The 21,816-nt window shown below is 39.2% G+C and overlaps 1 protein-coding gene across 3 annotated transcripts in view; it reads right to left on the bottom strand.

Moving 5' to 3' along the window:
• XRN1 (5'-3' exoribonuclease 1) overlaps positions 1 to 21,816 on the bottom strand; it is a 137,933-nt gene that overhangs the window by 111,507 nt on the left and 4,610 nt on the right. For all 3 annotated transcript variants that reach the window (XR_004246223.2, XM_032144161.2, XM_032144162.2), the window contains exons 2-9: positions 11,080 to 11,312; positions 5,576 to 5,673; positions 4,264 to 4,373; positions 4,058 to 4,168; positions 2,393 to 2,475; positions 1,667 to 1,754; positions 1,414 to 1,582; positions 291 to 358 (exon numbers count right to left, since the gene is read on the bottom strand). Coding sequence is in view for 2 of the 3 variants with exons in the window: in XM_032144161.2 (XP_032000052.1) it covers positions 291 to 358; positions 1,414 to 1,582; positions 1,667 to 1,754; positions 2,393 to 2,475; positions 4,058 to 4,168; positions 4,264 to 4,373; positions 5,576 to 5,673; positions 11,080 to 11,312 (960 nt within the window). In the remaining variant the exon portion in view is untranslated. The remainder of the gene's footprint in view (positions 1 to 290; positions 359 to 1,413; positions 1,583 to 1,666; positions 1,755 to 2,392; positions 2,476 to 4,057; positions 4,169 to 4,263; positions 4,374 to 5,575; positions 5,674 to 11,079; positions 11,313 to 21,816) is intronic.

Here is a 21,816-nt window from a genome sequence, read left to right as displayed (position 1 = left end):
AATTTAAGCGTATCTAGAAGAATAAAAATCAAACTTAAAACAGTGACTACTACTGGGGTATAGGAAATTGGGGAATGTTACTCTTTTATATATATGGAAGACCTCATGTGTTACTCTAAAAACACAAATAGAAAGCAAATAAAAATAAAATTAATTTAGGTAAAAGTGTTTATACTGAATTAGCAATTGGAATAGAATTAGAAAACCCCTTTCTTGTGGTATTACATAATTGGTGACTGATCATTTACAGCTACTCTGCGACAGGAAAACAAAAATTTCTAGTTACTTACATCTGATAGTTTCACAAGGTATTTCTCAAATCGAGGTAAGTTGAGATGCCCACTTTCATTAATATAACCTAAAAGAAACAAAAGTTTAAATCTGTATTAAAAGCTGACATTTTTTCTAAACAATTCTACAAAATTCTTTCTACAAAATGTTGAATGTTCATGTTCTACAGTACTAATCAAGAAAAAACAGTGTTGGACTATATCCAAACTGGCCCTAGTTTCTATGAATTTTATGCTACTATAATATGCAACATGGAAGCACCAAAGCCAAATATAAGAAATTCTAGGTTCCACATAATAATAATCTAACATTTGGTAACAATTAATTAAATTAAATATGTTCTATAATCTATCTAGATCCTTCAATATATGTTAACTTAAGGACTGATGTCCTGCTACCCTGTGGTCTGTTTTATTCGGCATCACTATGTTTGTCAATTTTCTGTTTTCACTGAAAAATCACTGCTGCATATTAAACACTCTGATGCATATCCATTCAAAAACAAAATTGAAGTTCTATGCTTAAATATGAAAAAAGTAAAACCAATAAAGTATGCTGGCTTTCTTAAAGGAATTAAAAGCAAAGATTAGACCGGGTGTGGTGGCTCACGCCTGTAATCCCAGCACTTTGGGAAGCCGAGGCAGGCCGGATCACTTGAGGCCAGAAGTTTGAGACCAGCCTGATCAATATGATAAAACCCCATCTTCACTAAAAATATAGAACTTAGCTGGGCATGGTGACACATGCCTGTAATCCCAGCTACTCAGGAGGCAGAGGCACGGGCATAGCTTGAATCCAGAAGGCAAACGTTGCACTGTCGCCACTGCACTCCAGCCTGGGCAACAGAGCGAGACTCTGTCTCAAAAAATAAATAAATAAATAAATAAATAAAAAGGCAAACAGTAGTTATCAATAAGTGAGGTTCATTAACTCTGTTCACTTTCTTTCCTTGTGAATCACTGAAAATGACGACCTCAGAGGATAGCACCTTAGACCAAAATAAATCCTCAATGTTTTTCTACTTTAGCTGTGCATGCAATAATCTACTAAACCAAGTCGCATTTTTAGGGTAAGGTGGCACTAAATTAGAGTATCCTCGAGAGATTATTAAATACTTCTTACCCCCAAGTTCTGGCAGGATGGTAATATATGTTCCATAAAGAAGAGGCAGTGCATCATGATTAATATGTAGATGAGGTAGATGAGGGATAAAATCATTACCAACAAGAAACCCCATCAAAATCCAATCATCTATTATCCTTTCAATATCATATTTAAATGTGATCTTTTCCTACAGTAAAATGGAGAACAAAGTCAAATCCAGTGAAAATTCCTGCAATGGAAATCCTTGGTCAATGGCTTTATTAATACTTACTTTTAATACTGAAAACTCATAGTCAATATACTCTCTCATTAAAGACAAGTGTAGAAGGTGAAATGTAGTTTCTTCTGGAGCACATACCCTGGAATTAGTCAGATGATCAAGACACAGTGATTTTTATTTTTAAGGTCCCAGCTTAAAAATGTAACAAAGCTTAAATCAAAAGTATCATTAGAAGATAGTCAGGTCTTGTAATTAAGGCATACAATTTATATGAAAGTTGCAGGGTAACAAAGATAAAAATACAATTGCAATAATAGATAACACATGTTAAAGTTCAAAACAATTGGTTTACATTATATGTTCTGTGGAAGGATTCTCAGAATTAAGAGTCCTAAACAACATATAGTAGATGTAAGAAACTACTTAGATCTGGCCCATTTAAGGCTGGTCTTCTCAACAAATAATGCAAGGAAGATTGGATATCCACACGCGAAAGAATGAAGTTGGGCCCTTACCTTACACTACACACTAAAATTAACTCAAAATGAATCAAAGATCTAACCATAAAAGTTAAAACTTGAAAACTCATAAAAAAAAGAAAAATAAATGAGTTGGATTATAACAAAATTAAAAACGTTTGTGCATCAAAGGACACTATCAACATAGTGAAAAGGCAACCTACGGAATGAGATAAAGTATTTACAAATCATGTATCTGTTAAAGAATTACTATCCAGGCGTAATTTCTTTCTTCCAACATATATGCTATATAATTTACCGTTGTGTTTTTTTGCCACCAAATCGAACTTCTTCTCTTAAGAGAGAAAAATGTGCCTCATGACTTGTTAATCCAAGCATAATCTGTTGAAAAATGATTAAGAAATGTTTTTGTTCTCCCACTTTTAATAATATTAGGTTCACAAAAGCAATTAAAAAACAATTCTATACAAGGAAGAATAAGAAACAATTAGCACATTAAATATACAAATAACAAAATATGATCTATTTGTAGGTTATGAATGAGATAAAGTGTACTTTTCTAAGAAAAATATGTTCAGCTTAGCTCACATGCTTTTCATAACCATTACCCTATATCCCTTATCCCCTCTGCTCTTCCTATCCCCCCAAATCCCAAATATCTTCTCTTGGTTTTCACATATTTCTACTTGCCGTGGGGGAACTGGTTAGAAATTAGAAGCAGCAGCTTTTCTATGACCAAAGGATGCAGGACTCTTTTGGAGACCAGAATAGCCCCAGTATATGAAAACTCAGGAAAAAAAAAAAAAATGGAAAAGAGCACTTTCAGTTAATTTTCTCACATAGTAATCTTTTTTTTTTTTTTGAGACAGAGTCTCGCTCTGTTGCCCAGGCTGGAGCAGTGGTGTGATCTTGGCTCACTGCAACCTCCACCTACCAGGTTCAAGCAATTCTTCCTGCCTCAGCCTCCGGAGTAGCTGGGATTACAGGTATCTGCCTCTATGCCTGGCTAATTTTTGTATTTTTTAGTAGAGATGGGGTTTAGCCATGTTGGCCAGGCTGGTCTTGAACTCCTGACCTTAGATGATCTGGCCGCCTCGGCCTCCCAAAGAACTGGGATTACAGGCATGAGCCACCTTGCCCGGCGTCTCACACAGTATTCTAATACCCCAAGTAAGTCAACAGTCTGTTGAAACATATCAATCAAATGCCATGTACTTGCATAGTTTATTTCAATCTTGATTCAAACAAGAAAACAAAATGAAACATCTATGAGGCAATCAGGGAAATGATAATACTAACTGGTTATTTCTATATTAAGAAAAGCTTAATTTCTGTTTTAGGTGGGATGATGGCATTGTGGTTATGTATTTTTTCTTAAAAAAACACCGTAATCCTTTAGAGAAACATTATGAAACATACACAAATTACTGATAAAATATTCAGGATTTGCTTTAATAATCGGGCGGGGAGCGGGTAGGAGAGAGAGGAGACAGATGATTGGGGTAGAAATTTAAAATTATTTAAGTTAGATGAAGGGTATACGATGTTCATTATATTACCTTTTCTATTTTTGTTTGTGCTTGAAAATTTCCATAATAAAAAGTTAATGCCAAAAAAAGTCTACTAAAGGTATTTGGAGCACGGAGTTTTCAGATCAGGAAGTATTAAAAGCCAAGTATTAAGCCTGAGGGTAAAAAGGCAGCCCCAATTCTCTGACCTCGGCAAAGTATTCACAGCACTAGGATTAGTCACATCTGAATTATAGAGACCTGTTGGTCAATAAACTATGGCTAAAAAGCTCATTTTCCAATGATTTTTAGAAATTTGGTAATGATAGAAATAGCAATCATTATTGTGTCTCCAATATTTGTTGCCACAGCCAGTAAGCTTCCTGTACAAAATAAAATCTCTTAGATATTTAATTACCAATGCCTAAGTTTATAATAATAAAAATTATACCTACCAAGTCAGCATCTAAACCATAAAGACAGTGTCTGGTGTTTGGATCATGATCTGGCTTTGCTTTCTCGGATCTGATAAATTCCATGATTTTATGCTCTCCTTCTCCAGGAGTCTAAATAAAATGTTTTTAAAAATGCAGTAATATAGTGTATGCTTGAGAATATTAAATAATTTTTTAAAACTCTTTAAATAAAAAAAGATAATAACCTCATGGCCTGAGAAGTAGATGGTAACTCCTTGCCATGACTTGTCTGTGGAAATTTTCATATTTACAAAATACTTCAGATGTTCATGTAACCTGGCCATAAATTCAGTTCCTAAAAATAATAAGTTTTAAAAAGGTTAATCTAAGAAAGACATAAAAACATTAAGTTATCAGTGACAACACATAACTGAATCTGAGTGCGCAGGGAATAGCTAGGTAGGTATAGGATCTCTAAAGAAGGTCAAAAGCTCTCTTGCTTATCCTGAAAAACAAGTAATGTACTTTTCCCTTGCAAATATCACAACTGTTTCTAATGTCACTAGTCCCCCTAAATAAAATCAGTGTCACATAGGGAAAGTCAAGGAATTTTACTAGTGTCTCAGCACCGTACTTCAGGAATTTTCATATAAGGGCAGAGTTTCAACTCTCTAATGAACCTCAACCTTCTATTTCTTCTGCTGAATTCTGAAGTTTTTTTTTTTTAAGGCTTGCAGCTTAAATCAGATTGTCAATAATAATAATATTACTACTGAAATTATTATTCTGAAAAATTATTATTAATTTGGAGCCTGAGTCTACAATGATTACATTTTGGGAAAGGCTCAGATGGTCAACAGTCAAAAGCAATACAGTCTAAAACCACAATCAGGATAAAACTGGTTGTTAAACTGAGCAACCTGTGACCAATGCACTTAAAGAAAGGGCAAATTACCACTGTCAGTAAAGAACTGATGAGAAAGTTAGATTTTAAGATTTTCATTCAAAGTAAAGAATTATAATGATGTTAGACAAAGGTTGTAGAAGTATAGAGTATGCGGCTGCATACAAAATTAAACATAATACTGATAAATTCATTTTCCTTAAAGTCATAAAAATCTTAACTAATTTTGAGAAGCAGAGTAGTAAGTGCCCTGGACTAGGAAAATCAGTTTCGTACTCTCACTACCACAATCTAGCTACATCAACTTGATAAGCTACAACCTCACTGAGTCTGTTTTAACATAAATAAATGGCAGGAGTAGGACAGAAAGATATATAAACATAAGTTTCTTCAAGGTCTGCAATTCTGTACACCTGGGAGATTCCTGTCCATATCTGCTCTAATTTATCTACATCTGAAAATCCCTACAGTTTTTGTAGGAGTATTTATGACCAAGGTGACCAAACCATCTCATGAGCAAACTTAAGTGGGAAAATACAGTAAATGGAACCCTAAGGCCAAAATAAATAGAGCATAGAAAATAAAATACATTTAAAAACCAAGTTTTCAATTATATTTCAATTCTGTCATAATTTTTCTCTCAGTGAATTTACCTGGTGTGATACAGTTGGAATCAAATCTGGCCTCTGTAGGAAGAGTTTCTCCCTTCTCTATTGCCTTTTTAATTTTGTCTTCTGCCTCCTTTGCTGACCTTAAAGGTTAAGGGAAAAAAGTACCTTAAGTTTTCTGAAAAAAAGTGAAGATCTTTACATAAACTGCTATGTAGGTGCCTTTATAACTAAAATAGTAATTCACCAGTTTTAACGTTCAAAACATACAAGTTTTGAAATGATTATGATTGACAACAATGAGCCTCAGACTTGTCTGTTTTGTTTATTTAAAGAATTGAATTTTTCAGGCCAGGCGCAGTGGCTCATGCCTGTAATCCCAATATTTTGGGAGGCCAAGGTGGGAAGAACAATTGAGTCCAGGAGTTCAAGACCAGCTTGGGCAACAAAGCAAGATCCCATCTCTACAAAAATAAAAAAAATTATTAGCCAGGCACAGGGGCATGTGCCTGTAGTCTCAGCTAGTTGGGAGGCTGAGGCAAAAGGATCCCTTGAGCCCAGGAGCTCAAGATTGCAATGAGTGATGATGGTACCCACTGCACTCCAGGTTGCGTGACAGAGTGAGTCTCTGTCTCATTTAAAAAAAAAAATTGAATTTTTTGGATTAGGAATACAGAAGTAGGACATTTTAACAGAATGTTAAAAACATAAAATAATTCTTGTCACAAATATATGGCAAATTCATTCTAAAAATAAGATCAAAAGTATAGCTTTAAATGTTCATTATATATACTACATGTAATGATAATGACATTTAATGATTTTAATCATCATTTAATGTATACATTTAAGATCATTAAAATTATCCCTAAGATTATATAAAAATACAATTATAAAATTGAAATATCTATCTTTGTGTTTCCTAAAAACATTTAAAATGAAAGCCTAATGACATTAATGAAATCAACTGTCGAATCATCACATTTTTGAGGCAACAGAATTTACGAAAAAGAACCTGAGTTTTACAGTCAGGCAAACCTGGATTTGAATATGGGTGTCCTACTACCTGTCTGACTTCTACTGCCACCCCTCTGCAGCGTACCAGCATGCCACATGACATACAAGTTAGGAAGCTCTGCTTTGAGTATAGTTTCTACAGCCTTGCTACCAGCTTCATCTACTGTGCCCCACAGAATTCTATTTCTGTGATGAACAAACTCTTCTTCAAGTTTAATTTCTCTCTCACCAACCTCTTTAACATAACAAAAACTCTGAGGATATCAACTCATTTGTATTATCTGCAATGTCTTCTTTCCTCTTTTCTTCCCTTCCTTCTTTGGCTGACCAAACGATTATTCAATGTTGTTATGTCACAAGGTCTTGGGATGTAACAAAAGAGAAATTATTCTTGGCCAGGTGCGGTGGCTCACACCTGTAAACCCAGCACTTTGGGAGGCCGAGGCAGGTGAATCACCTAAGGTCAGGAGTTTGAGACCACCCTGGCCAACATGGCGAAACCCCATCTCTATTAAAAATACAAAAAGAATTAGCCGGGTGTGGTGGTACGGCCTGTAGTCCCAGCTACTCGGGAGGCTGAGACAGGAGAATCGCTTGAACACAGGAGGCAGAGGCCGTAGTGAGACAAGATCACATCACTGCACTCCAGCCTGCGCGAGACAGAGCAAGACTCTCCAAAAAAAAAAAAAAAAAAATTATTTCTGTTCTCAGAGATTACACTCTAGTGGGGAGGTAGAAAATTAAACAGCCATAATGTTTAATCTGGATGCAATAAAGAAAATGTTTGACAGGAACAAGGTAAGACTATTGAAGTAATCTAGATTAAGATAATGGTAGTCTAGGCTGAGACAGTAGCATTAAAGATGAAAAGAAGTAGACAGATGTGACAAATTTGAGACTGGATAAAGAGGACTGGATGTGAGGAATGAGGAAGAGCGAGAAGTCCAAATAACTCTTGGACTTTCGGATTAGGTAGCTAGTGGCAGGTGTTGCCATTCATTGAAATAGGAAACACAGAAGGCAGACTGTTTTAAGGGGAAGATGAGGTCAGTTCTAAATATGTTAACCCTGAAGTATATCTGGGGTTTCCAAAAGGAGACATTCAGTAGGCATTTGGATATATAGGAGCTTAGGAGAAAGCGATCCACCAGAAAGATAAATTTGGAGTCATCAGCAGAGATATAGTAATCAAAGCCATTGGATGAAATCACTCACAGCCTAGGACAGAAACTTAAGAAACATTAATATTTAAGAAACGCAAAGGAAGAAAAGAAGACAAGGAGGAGACTAAGAAAGTACAAAGAGAGAATGTGGTTACATGATGGTCAAGAAAAGGGAGAAGTTCAAGAAAGAATGGTCAACATTGTTAAATGCTGTGGATAAATGAAATAAGTTGAAGAAAGAACTATTCTTTGGATTTAGCCATAATCTTTTTTTTTTTTTTTTTTTTTGAGACGGAGTTTCACTCTATCGTCCAGGCTGGAGTGCAGTGGTGCGATCTCGGCTCACTGCATCCTCCACCTCCCGGGTTTAAGCAATTCTCTGCCTCAGCCTCCCAAATAGCTGGGATTACAGGCACCCACCACCACCCCTGGCTGATTGTTTTTGTATTTTTAGTAGAGATGGGGTTTCACCACCTTGGCTAGCCTGATCTTGAACTCCTGACCTTGTGATCCACCCGCCTCGGCCTCCCAAAGTGCTGGGATTACAGGCGCGAGCCACCACGCCCGGCCTGGATTTAGCCGTAATCTTGTCAGGAAATTTTAGTGGCATGGTGGGGATAAAAGATAGAAGGCAGATTTAGAGATAAGTAAAACGGAATTATGAATGGAGAAGGTCATCACTGTAGAGAATGGCAGAAAACTGACTAGGGGATTTCTAGGAAAAATGTAGTCCTCAATACCAGCACAGTATTTAATAAATGCTTGTGGTGGTTATAATGCATTGGCCCTCAACTTCCATTCTATTCTCCTTTCAGTTTACCTTCTGATACCAGGTAGGTTAGAAAGTTCTCAGGCTTCCCTGCAGCTAAGTGACTTGATATGACTCAGAATTTGCCAATTAGATGCCTCCATATAAGGCTTGGAAAGTGGAAGTGTGGTGATGCCTGCATCACAATTGAGGCACTGGAGCTCTGGTGTCTCTGTATATTTCAGCAATGTAAAGAAGATCCCAGTATTCAGTATCTTTGGAGGTGCTGATAAGCAAGGAACAGGGAATCAGTTTTTTTCAGTGCAGATCTAGCAGGTGCACTGTACCTCTGGAACAGATGCAGCTGTAGCTTCCTAATTGCTGAATTGTAATATAGTGATGTAGTCTTAGAGCCCCAGGTGACAGCTTCTTAATTATTGGATCACAGATAAAGGAGTAAGTTCCCGGAACCACCCATTTTGGTAGGGGGCTCTGAACTCCTCACATTATCTGAATGTGGTAATAGTTCTGCCAGTGATGAGTCAGTTCTGTGGTGCTGTTTGGGAAGTTATCCCTTACGGCTCACCTAGATTCCCGCCCTTTTGGCTTTACAATGATTTTTATAAGCACCCAATTCCCTGAATTACACCCCTTTTTGTCTGAAATAGCTACAGTGCTTTCTATCACCTGCAACTGAACCCAGACTGATGTAGCAGGTTTATAAAATCCCTCAACACTAGATTTTCTAGGCTAGTGGCTCCCAAAAACTACTTTAACAAATACCAGGGGAGTATGGTAAAAAATAGTTCCCAGGAATTTCTCAACTACTAGAGATTCTGATAGAGTAAGTCTTGGGTGGTATTTGAGAATTTAAATATTACTAAGAGATGGCCCTTGCCTTCAAAGATCTCACAGTCTTTCTAAAAATTTCAGTATCTTTTTTCTTTTAATATTGAAATCAGTACTTTTTGCCATCCTCTTCCTCTCACCGGCAGCCTTATTCAAGGCACCGTCCCACCTTCTTTGATGACTTCCACATTGGATGTGCAGATGGTCTTTCCACTCCTTTACTTGCCATTATGATTGAAGGACTCATTATGCTAATGACCCAACAAACACTCTCTGCTAGAGATTTCTTGCCTTCAATTCTAACCTTTACTTCTGTTACCCACGAACCGGGACACAGCCTGATTTCACTGTTACATAGAAATATTCCACATGTCCAGGAATGAATTTTAAAATCCTATGTGTGTAACCTCTTCTCATCCTTTTACTTCTCCTACCACCTAAGTCACACAGTGGTGCTGATGATACCCTGAATTTCCTAACTTAGCTCACTTCTCACAGTCCATCAATTGCATTCTGATCTCACTTGCCTTTCTGCCCAATCTGGACCTATGCTCAGTCAAAAATCAGCATCTAACCCAGAGTCTGGGCATTCAATACATGTTTGTTGAATTAAGTTAAATGTCAATAATGTTCTCATTAGAAGAATCTCTTAGTTCACTTTCGAGTTACCATCCCAGGGCAGACTACTGTTGGAGCTTTTCTCTACTACAGTACTATCATTTGCAAATTATCAATGAGAAGTATAAAAACTTGTGACAGAAAACAAAAGTGTGACTTTATAAGCAAGGAACAGGGAATCAGTTTTTTTCAGTACAGATCTAGCAAGTGCACTGTAGCTTGGGAACTAACAGAAGCAGCAGTAGCTTCCTGATTGCTGAACTGTAACTACAGTGATGTATTCTTAGAGTCCCAGGTGACACCAAAACCTGGCCAGACGTGGTGGCTCACACCTGTAATCCCAGCACTTTGGGAGGCCAAGGTAGGCAGATCACTTGAGGTCAGGAGTTCGAGACCAGCCTGGCCAACAGAGTGAAATCCTGTCTCTATTAAAAATATTAAAAATTGCTGGGCATGGTGGCTCACACCTGTAATCCCAGCACTTTGGGAGGCTGAGGTGGGTGGATCACTTGAGGTGAGGAGTTTGAGACCAGCCTGGCCAACGTGGTGAAACTCCGTCTCTACTAAAAATACAAAAATTAGCTGGGCGTGGTGGCGGGCACCTGTAATCACAGCTACTTGGGAGAGTGAGGCAGGAGAATCACTTGCGCCTGGGAGGCGGAGGTTGCAATGAGCCGAGATCGCGCCATTGCAATCCAGCCTGGGCGACAAGAGCAAAACTCTGTCTCAAAAAAAAAAAAATTATATATATATATATATATAAAATTAGCTGGGTCTGGTGGCGCTTGCCTGTAATCCCAGCTACTTAAGAGGCTGAGGCACCGATAATCACTTGTCTGGGGAGGCAAACATTACAGTGAACTAAGATTGTACCACTGCACTCCAGCCTGGGTGACAGAGTGAGATTCTGTCTCAACAAACAAAGAAACAAACGAACAAAAGAACCTCCAACATATGTTTTGAGAAAGGACATCTCACTGAGTTCCTAACTCATTACTTGACTGGTAAAATATGACACTGACATATTTCCATTTCTGGGGGAGTTTACACAGAAAATAAACATGAACAGAAGATTGTGTTAAATCAATTATCTTTAAAATAATATATTTTTACTAAGCTAAATAATATTCCAAAATAAAACATAAATGTTTTACCTAAAACGCCTCCCACGCTGCTGGTTCATTTTTGCTCGAGGAGCCACACCATCTACAGCCATAAAGAACACTTTCCTGGGTTTAATAATGCGAAACAACACCTCCAGGTAGTGAAAAATATCAGTAAAGATTTTATCATCCGAAATTCTAAAGTGAACATCATCATCATTAGGATGGGAGCACTGATGTATAATTCCATTCATATCCAGGTACAAGTTGTCAAATTCAGGAATCTGAAAAACAAAGAAAAATGCTTGAGATCATTTATTTTAATCAACTACAGATATCTTCAGCAGCAGGGAAAAGTGATTATTCAATTATAAAAAGCAGGATTCGTGTATTCTATTATACAAAAAGTGAGTAAACAATCACAGATGAATAAAAAAAGTAAAGAATTAGTAATATGGTGGCAAATTTGGTTATATATAATGCACCAATGACTTGATCAAATTTACTGTCAGAAAATAATCTACTTATTCAAAATAATAAGCTCCAAGAAAACACCGAATAAAGTGCTTGGTTCATTTGGTACTCAAAATATTAGTTTCGTTCCTTCCTACCATTTGACATTAACTCCTCAAAACCTCAATTTCCTCTATAATGGGTAACAAAAAGCCCATTTACATCAAAAGGCTGTTTGTACATGGTTATTGAAACGTTTAACATATGATGTAAAGCCTAATTGTATACTTAGTTTCACTGAAACAGTCACTGATTGGTTATATTAATTTTTAAAATGTTAGATTATGCCAAGAAATTTATGAAACTGAAACCTGAAAAACAGATTTCTTGTTTATGATATGTGGGTTAATAATTTGTAAGCTCTGACTAACAAGCATCTGCTTTTATAAGAAGACCTTAATGGCTCTCTCATTTAGTTTTCCTCTATTTAAACGTTTGTGTTGGAACTCTTGGTCCCATCAGGAACAAAAATTTTTTTAACTAAAAAGAAAAAAAGTAAATGTGAGGAAGGGGAACATTACTGAAACAAATATACATTAAGATGGAACTGAAATAGGTGAAGCTAAAGAGTTATATTTTGTACTGTAATAAAAGAATTTTAGAAGAGAGTCTGCCTTACATATTCATTAAAGTAAATTACTCTGAATTTTCTCCTTGTATAAACATAATAGAAATCACTTCTGAAACAGTAATTTAAGTTTTACAACACATACAAGTACAATATATTTTCCTGCTATTGAGAAAATGGCATGCCTTTGAGTTTTGGGAGTGAAAAGTTTTGGTCTCTGAATCAATGAACACCATCAAAACATATTTTTATGAAATACCTATTTATATAGTATTGTATGTACAAGCATAACATAAAAATTCTGGAATGTTCTAACAGGCTCAACTGAAATGACAGTTGTAACCATGAGATTTTTAAAGCGCACTCAAGATTTACTATTTATTCCAAGAAATCTGAAAACCTCAATCAAAATCTCAGTGTGACTTTTCAACAAGGGTATTTTATTTATTTTTATTTTTTGAGACAGGGTCTCAATCTGTCACCCAGGCTGGAGTGCAGTGGTGTGATCTCGGCTCACTGCAGCCTCCACCTCCCAGGCTCAAGCAATCCTCCCACCTCAATCTTCAGTGTAGCTGGGACCACTGACACATGCCAACACACGTGCTAATTTCGTATCTTTTTCATACGCTAATTTTCATATATTTTGTACGAAAAAATACCAGCCATGTTGCCCAGGTTGGTCTTGAATTCCCGAGCTCAAGCGATTTGCCTGCCCAGGCCTCCCAAAGTGATGGGATTACTACAGGTGTGAGCCACTGTGACTGGCCTCAGCATCAACGACTTGATCAAATTTTTTTTTTACATTTTTTTTTTTTTTTTTTTTACATTTTACAGAACGATTTTCCAAAGTTTTCCTAGGAGAATAAATATGCAATAATAGCCAAGAAGAGTATTAAAAAGAGTAAGCTGGGTGTGGCAGCATGTGTCTGTTCTATTACTTGAGAGGCTGAGGTGAGAGAATCTTTGAACCCATAGGTTCAAGGCTGCAGTGAGTGGTGATTGCATCACCAAACTCCAGCCTGGGAGACAGAGTAAGACCCTGTCTCTATAAAACAAACAAACAAAAAGAAGAATCAAAGGAAATTTGCCCTAGATAAGTTATCAAACAGATGATTTGAATGGAAATTTAGTACATAAAAAATAAAACTCCATCTTACCCTAAAACAAAAGAAATTCCAGAAGGATTAAAAATTTTACTGTGAGAAATGTAACAAAAAAATTACATACAAATATTTTGAAACTCTTAGGGTAGGAAAAGCCAGAAATCATAAAGCGAATAAATGGTAGAGTTATCCAAAAATGTATTGTTTTACACATATAGGGTTAAAAAGTACCATATATAATTCAATTAAAAATGACAAAATGTAGGGAAATGTTTGCAAATTAGAAGTCAACATCTCTGGCCAGGCGTGGTGGCTCACGCCTGTAATCCCAGCATTTTGGGAGGCCGAGGAGGGAAGATCACGAGGTCAGGAGATCACGACCATCCTGGCTAACACGGTGAAACTCCATCTCTACTAAAAAAACACAAAAAAATTAGCTGGGTGTGGTGGTGGGCACCTGTAGTCTCAGCTACTCAGGAGGCTGAGGCAGGAGAATGGCGTGAACCCAGGAGGCAGAGCTTGCAGCGAGCGGAGACTGAGCCACTGCACTCCAGCCTGGGCAACTGAGCAAGACTCTGTATCAAAAAAAAGAAGTCAACATCTATAACACATAAAAAATACTCAAATATAAGAAAAAGAGCAAATTTTTGACTGGGCACAGTGGCTCACACCTGTAATCCCAGCACTTTGGGAGGCCAAGGTAGGTGGATCACTTGAGGTCAGGGGTTCAAGATCAGCCTGGCCAACAAAGTGAAACTGTCTCTACCAAAAATACAAAAATTAGCGTGAGTGGTGGCGCATGCCTATAATCCCAGCTACTTAGAAGGCTGAAGCATAAGAATAGCTTGCACCTGGAAGGCGGAGGTTCCAGTGTGCTGAGATCATGCCACTGCACTCCAACCTTGGCAATAGAGTGAAACTGTCTCAAAAAAAAAAAAAAAAAAAAGGCCAGGAGTGGTGGCTCACGCCTGTAATCCCAGCACTTTGGGGGGCCAAGGCGGGTGGATCACAAGGTCAGGAGATCGAGACCATTCTGTGAATGGTGAAACCCCATCTCTACTAAAAATACAAAAAATTAGCCAGGTGTGGTGGTGGGCGCCTGTAGTCCCAGCTACTTGGGAGGCTGAGGTGGGAGAATGCCCTCCGGGAGGTGGAGCTTGCAGTGAGCAGAGATCGTGCCACTACACTCCAGCCTGGGCGACAGAGCAAGACTCCATCTCAAAAAAAAAAAAAAAAGCAAATTTTCAAAGTAATCACAGAAAATGGAAAGCAATTCAGAAATGAATACACAAAAAAGTCTAAGTCTAATAAGCACATGAAAAGATGTTCGCCATCCAAAATTTCTAATTGAAATAACACACCATTTTCCCACGTTAGTAAAAATTAAAGAGACTGATGTTACCCAGTATTAACAGGGCTTTGGGGAAGCACATATTGCATTTATTAAAAGCAATCGCTGGCATTTATTACGCAATTATTAGGTATTAAACATTGGGCTAAATATGTATATTCATTCTCTGAATTAATTATAACAACCTTAAAAGATAAATATTTAGCATTCTAATTTTAGAGAAAAGTCATGGAGCTAGAAAAACAGAAATAGGGTTTATACCCAATAGTTTGGGAGTAGAATGTAAATTGGCATAACTAATCACAAAGTATGAATTAAAATTTGAAACATGTATCTTTGACCCAGGATTTCTACTATTGAAAACTTATCTTGAAAAATAATCAGATATGATTAACTTGTAAAGATGAAGTATAAAATATTCATGGCAGTATTGTACAGAAAAGATAAAAATAGAAAACTGATGATGGTACATCCATACAATGGAATTCAACACAGCAATTACAAATTATGAAATAGATTCATATTTGGCATGGAATAATATGCATTATATCATCAAGTGACAAAGGCAGGGTATAAAACAGCAGGTAAAGTAACCTATTTATAGGAAATATTTATTTACATATATATCTGCATAGAAAAGTTAGGATGTATATAAAAACAAGATGTTACTAGGGGTCAACCATGGATGATGAAAGCTTTTTACTTTTCTCTAGACTATATAATAGTTTTTATATCTTTCTGCATTATCCGAATTTTTTTAAAATAGTGAGCATCTATTACCTTTATAATCTAAAAAATATCCCACTATAATTCTCCTTTTAGAAAAGAAATATTTGAAAAATTCTCTTAGGTTTCAGACTAGTAAGAAAGACAAAGAATAATTAATCATTGGCTGATGTGTTGAATAAAGTGAGAACATGCAGTAGAACTTTGCTCCCATACAAAGAGATTACTGATAATGTAGTTTCTCTTCTCAGTTATTACATTTGCAAGTTAGAAATTTCAAGGTTATTTTATACTCTCTGCCTTCTCCAATCCCGTATCCAACTAGTCACTGAGGTATTTTTCTTTTTAATTTAACATCCAAAATGTTTCTAGAATCTTACCATCTTATCCATTTCCACCGTCTTAGGTAATCTCACCTTTTTCTCCATGCCCAGATCTCCCGCACTGGTCCATGCCCCTCAGTTTCCCAACAGAACTGCTTGCTTCCAGTTTTCTCTCTCACCACAGTTTAGCTATTTTTCTAAAACATAAACTGATCACATTGCTTCCTTACCTAAACCCATAGGATACTACAAATCCTTAACAGCATAAAAGATCCTGCATGATTTGGCTGCTATTTTCCCCACCAATCCTATATTCTTTCCTCTTTCTACATATCTTTACGAGCTACTACAAGAAAACATTGAGGAAAATCTCTAGGACATTGGTCTGGGCAAAAATGTCTTAAGTAATATCCCACAAGCACAGGAAACTAAAGCAAAAATGGAGAAATGGGATCACATCAAGTTAAAAAGCTTCTGCACAGCATAGGAAACAGTCAGCAAAGTGAAGCGACAACCCACGGAATGGAAGAAATGTATTTGCAAACTACTCACCTGACAAGGGATTAATAATCAGAATATACAACGAGCTCAAACAACTCTATAGGATGAAATCTAATAATCCAATCAAAAATGGGCAAAAGATCTGAACAAACATTTTTCAAAAAAGGATATACAAATGGCAAACAGGCACATGACAAGGTGCTCAACATCACTGATCATCAGAGAAATGCAAATCAAAACTACAATGAGATATCATCTTACCCTAGTTAAAATGGCCTTTATCCAAAAGACAGGTTACAACAAATGCTAGCAAGGATGTAAAGGGAACCCTCGTACACTGTTGGCAGGAATGTAAATTAGTACAACCACTATTGAGAACAGTTTGAAGGTTCCTCAAAAAACTAAAAGTAACTAGAATCCAGCAGCCCAGTCCCCTTTCTTTGCGGTCAAGAAAGGCGGGAAAACAGGTGCAGGACTGCTACATTGGTGAGCGTAACTAATCAGATAAGCAGAGGTCCATGGGTGGTTACGCATCCTAGAAAGGAACTCACCCCTGAGCACAAAGGCAATGTTGGGTACGCTGGTAAAAGACCACTAGAATCCAGCAGCTCGGACCCTTTTCTTTGTGGTCAAGAGAGGCAGGAAAACAGGTGCAGGACTGTTACATCGGTAAGCGTAACTAACCCGATAAGCAGAGGTCCATGGGTGGTTACGCACCCTGTAAAAGAATAAGCATTAGGCCCTTACAGGACACCCTAGGACTAACGCTCATTGGAAAATTCCTAGGGTTGCTGGCATCCCTATGTTCTTTTTTCAGATGGGAAACATTCACCCCCCTCAAGGCAAAAGTGCCCCTAAGATGTATTCTGGAGAATGGGACCAATCTGACCCTCAGACGCTAAGAAAGAAATGACTTATACTCTTCTGCAGTACCTCCTGGCCACGATATCCTCTTCAAGGTGGAGAAACCTGGCCTCGTGAGGGAAGTATAAATTATAACACCATCCTACAGCTAGACCTCTTCTGTAGAAAGGAAGGCAAATGGAGTGAAGTGCCATATGTGCAAACTTTCTTTTCATTAAGAGACAACTTGCAATTATGTAAAAAGTGTGGTTTATGCCCTACAGGAAGCCCTCAGTCTACCTCCCTATCCCAGCGTCCCCCCGACTCCTTCTCCAACAAGGACCGTCCCCCTTTAACCCAAACGGTCCAAAGGAGACAGACAAAGGGCTAAACAATGAACCAGAGTGCCAATATTCCCCAATTATGCCCCCTCCAAGCAGTTGGAGGAGGAGAATTCGGCCCAGCCAGAGTGCATGTACCTTTTTCTGTCTCAGACTTAAAGCAAATTAAAATAGACCTAGGTAAATTCTCAGATAACCCTGATGGCTACATGAATGTTTTACAAGGGTTAGGACAATCCTTTGATCTGACATGGAGAGATATAATGTTACTGCTAGATCAGACACTAACCCCAAATGAGAGAAGTGCCGCCATAACTGCAGCCCGAGAGTTTGGCAATCTCTGGTATCTCAGTTAGGTCAATGATAGGATGACAACAGAGGAAAGAGAACGATTCCCCACAGGCCAGCAGGCAGCTCCCAGTGTTGACTCTCGCTGGGACACAGAATCAGAACATGGAGATTGGTGCGACAGACATTTGCTAACTTGCGTGCTAGAAGGACTAAGAAAAACTAGGAAGAAGCCTATGAATTATTCAATGATGTCCACTATAACACAGGGAAAGGAAAAAAATCCTACTGCCTTTCTGGATAGACTAAGAGAGACATTAAGGAAGCATACCTCCCTGTCACCTGACTCCATTGAAGGCCAACTAATCTTAAACGATAAGTTTATCAGTCAGCTGCAGACATTAGGAAAAAACTTCAAAAGTCCGCCTTAGGCCCAGAGCAAAACTTAGAAACTCTACTGAACTTGGCAACCTCGTTTTTTTATAATAGAGATCAGGAAGAGCAGGCGGAACGGGACAAACGGGATTAAAAAAAAGGCTACCGCTTTAGTCATGGCCCTTAGGCAAGTGGACCTTGGAGGCTCTGGAAAAGGGAAAAGCTGGGCAAATCGAATGCCTAATAGGGCTTGCTTCCAGTTTGGTCTACAAGGACACTTTAAAAAAAGATTGTCCAAGTAGAAATAAGCCACCCCCTTGTCCATGTCCCTTATGTCAAGGGAATCACTGGAAGGCCCACTACCCCAGGAGACGAAGGTCCTCTGAGTCAGAAGCCACTAACCAGATGATCCAGCAGCAGAACTGAGGGTGCCCGGGGCAAGCGCCAGCCCATGCCATCACCCTCACAGAGCCCTGGGTATGCTTGACCATTGAGGGCTAGGAGATTAATTGTCTCCTGGACAGTGGCGTGGCCTTCTCAGTCTTACTCTCATGCCATCACCCTCACAGAGCCCTGGGTGTGCTTGATCATTGAGGGCCAGGAGATTAACTGACTCCTGGACACTGGCGTGGGCTTCTCAGTCTTACTCTCATGTCCTGGACAACTGTCCTCCAGATCTGTCACTATCCAAGGGGTCCTAGGACAGCCAGTCACTAGATACTTCTCCCAGCCACTAAGTTGTGACTGGGGAACTTTACTCTTTTCACATGCTTTTCTAATTATGCCTGAAAGCCCCACTCCCTTGTTAGGGAGAGACATTCTAGCAAAAGTAGGGGCCATTACACACCTGAACATAGGAGAAGGAACACCCGTTTGTTGTCCCCTGCTTGGGGAAGGAATTAATACTGAAGTCTGGGCAACAGAAGGACAACATGGACGAGCAAAGAATGCCCATCCTGTTCAAGTTAAACTAAAGGATTCCACCTCCTTTCCCTACCAAAGGCAGTACCCCCTTAGACCCGAGACCCAACAAGGACTCCAAAAGATTGTTAAGGACCTAAAAGCCCAAGGCCTAGTAAAACCATGCAATAGGCCCTGCAATACTCCAATTTTAGGAGTACAGAAACCAAATGGACAGTGGAGGTTAGTGCAAGATCTCAGGATTATCAATGAGGCTGTTGTTCCTCTATACCCGGCTGTATCTAACCCTTATACTCTGCTTTCCCAAATACCAGAGGAAGCAGAGTGGTTTACAGTCCTGGACCTTAAGGATACCTTTTTCTGCATCCCTATACATCCTAACTCTCAATTCTTGTTTGCCTTTGAAGAGCCTTCAAACCCAACGTCTTAACTCACCTGGAATGTTTTACCCCAAGGGTTCAGGGATAGCCTCATCTATTTGGCTAGGCATTAGCCCAAGACTTGAGCCAATTCTCATACCTGGACACTCTTGTCCTTCAGTACGTGGATGATTTACTTTTGGCCGCCCATTCAGAAACCTTGTGCCACTGAGCCACCCAAGTGCTTTTAAATTTCCTCACCACCTGTGGCTACAAGGTTTCCAAACCAAAGGCTCAGCTCTGCTCACAGCAGTTTAAATACTTGGGGCTAAAATTATCCAAAGGCACCAGGGCCCTCATTGAGGAATGTATCCAGCCTATACTGGCTTATCCCCATCCCCAAACCATAAAGCAACTAAGAGGGTTCCTTGGCATAACAGGTTTCTGCTGAATATGGATTCCCAGGTACAGCAAAATAGCCAGACCATTATATACACTAATTAAGGAAACTCAGAAAGCCAATACCCATTTAGTAAGATGGACACCTGAAGCAGAAGTGGCTTTCCAGGCCCTAAAGAAGGCCCTAACCCAAGCCCCGTGTTAAGCTTGCCAACGGGGCCAGACTTTCCTTTATATATCACAAAAAAACAGGAATAGCTCTAGGAGTCCTTACACAGGTCTGAGGGACGAGCTTGCAACCGTGGCATACCTGAGTAAGAAAACTGACGTAGTGGCAAAGGGTTGACTTCATTGTTTATGGGTAGTGGCTGCAGTTGCAGTCTTAGTAACTGAAGCAGTTAAAATAATACAGGGAAGAGATCTTACTGTGTGGACATCTCATGATGTGAATGGTATACTCGCTGCTAAAGGAGACTTGTGGCTGTCAGACAACTGTTTACTTAAATATCAGGCTCTATTACTTGAAAGGCCAGTGCTGTGACTGTGCACTTGTGCAACTCTTAACCCAGCCACATTTCTTCCAGACAATGAAGAAAAGATAGAACATAACTGTCAACAAGTAATTGCTCAAACCTAAGCCACTCAAGGGGACCTTTCAGAGGTTCCCTTGACTGATCCTGACCTCAATTTGTATACTGATGAAAGTTCCTTCATAGAAAAAGGACTTTGAAAAGCGGGGTATGCAGTGGTCAGTGATAATGGAATACTTGAAAGTAATCCCCTCATTCCAGGAACTAGTGCTCAGCTGGCAAAACTAACAGCCCTCACTCGGGCACTAAAATTAGAAGGAAAAAGGGTAAATATATATACAGACTCTAAATATGCTTACCTAGTCCTCTATGCCCATGCAGCAATATGGACAGAAAGGGAATTCCTAACTTTGGAGAGAACACTTATCAAACATCAGGAAGCCATTAGGAAATTATTATTGGCTGTACAGAAACCTAAAGAGGTAGCAGTTTTACACTGCCGGGGTCATCAGAAAGGAAAGGGAAATAGAAAGGAACCGCCAAGAGGATACTGAAGCCAAAAGAGCCGCAAGGCAGGACCCTCCATTAGAAATGCTTATAGAAGGACCCCTAGTATGGGGTAATCCCCTCCAGGAAACCAAGCCCCAGTACTCAGAAGAAGAAATAGAATGGGGAACCTCACGAGGACATAGTTTCCTCCCCTCAGGATGGCTAGCCACCAAAGAAGGAAAAATACTTTTGCCTGCAGCTAACCAATGGAAATTACTTAAAACCCTTCACCAAACATTTCACTTAGGCATTGATAGCACCCACCAGATGGCCAAATTATTATTTACTGGACCAGGCCTTTTCAAAACTATCAAGCAGAGAGTCGGGGCCTGTAAAGTGTGCCAAAGAAATAATCCCCTGCACTGCAGGCCATACATTTCAATCCCTGTATCTTTTTATTTTTATTTTTTTATTTTGAGACGGAGTCTCACTCTGTCGCCCAGGCTGGAATGCAGTGGCGCGATCTCAGCTCACTGCAAGCTCTGCCTCCTGGGTTCATGCCATTCTCCTGCCTCAGCCTCCTGAGCAGCTGGGACTACAGGCACCCACCACCACGCCTGGCTAATTTTTTGTATTTTTAGTAGAGATGGGGTTTCACCGTGTTAGCTAGGATGGTCTCGATCTCCTGACCTCGTGATCCGCCCACCTTAGCCTCCCAAAGTGCTGGGATTACAGGCGTGAGCCACCGAGCCTGGCCCAATCCCTGTATCTTTAACCTCCTTGTTAAGTTTGTCTCCTCCAGAATCAAAGCTGTAAAACTACAAATTGTTCTTCAAATGGAGCCCCAGATGCAGTCCATGACTAAGATCTACCACGGACCCCTGGACCGGCCTGTTAGCCCACGCTCTGATGTTAATGACATCAAAGGCACCCCTCCGGAGGAAATCTCAACTGCACCACCCCTACTACGCGCCAATTCAGCAGGAAGCAGTTAGAGCAGTCGTCGGCCAACCTCCCAACACCACTTAGGTTTTCCTGCTGAGAGGGGGTACTGAGAGAAAGGACTAGCTAGATTTCCTAGGCCGACTAAGAATCCCTAAGCCTAGCTGGGAAGGTGACCGCATCCACCTTTAAACACGGGGCTTGCAACTTAGCTCA

This window comes from Hylobates moloch, unplaced genomic scaffold, assembly GCF_009828535.3.
Source record: "Hylobates moloch isolate HMO894 unplaced genomic scaffold, HMol_V3 SCAFFOLD_22, whole genome shotgun sequence".
Classification (NCBI taxonomy): Eukaryota; Metazoa; Chordata; class Mammalia; order Primates; family Hylobatidae; genus Hylobates; species Hylobates moloch.
Note: the sequence above shows the minus strand (reverse complement) of the source record. Positions and strands in the feature narration are given on the sequence as shown.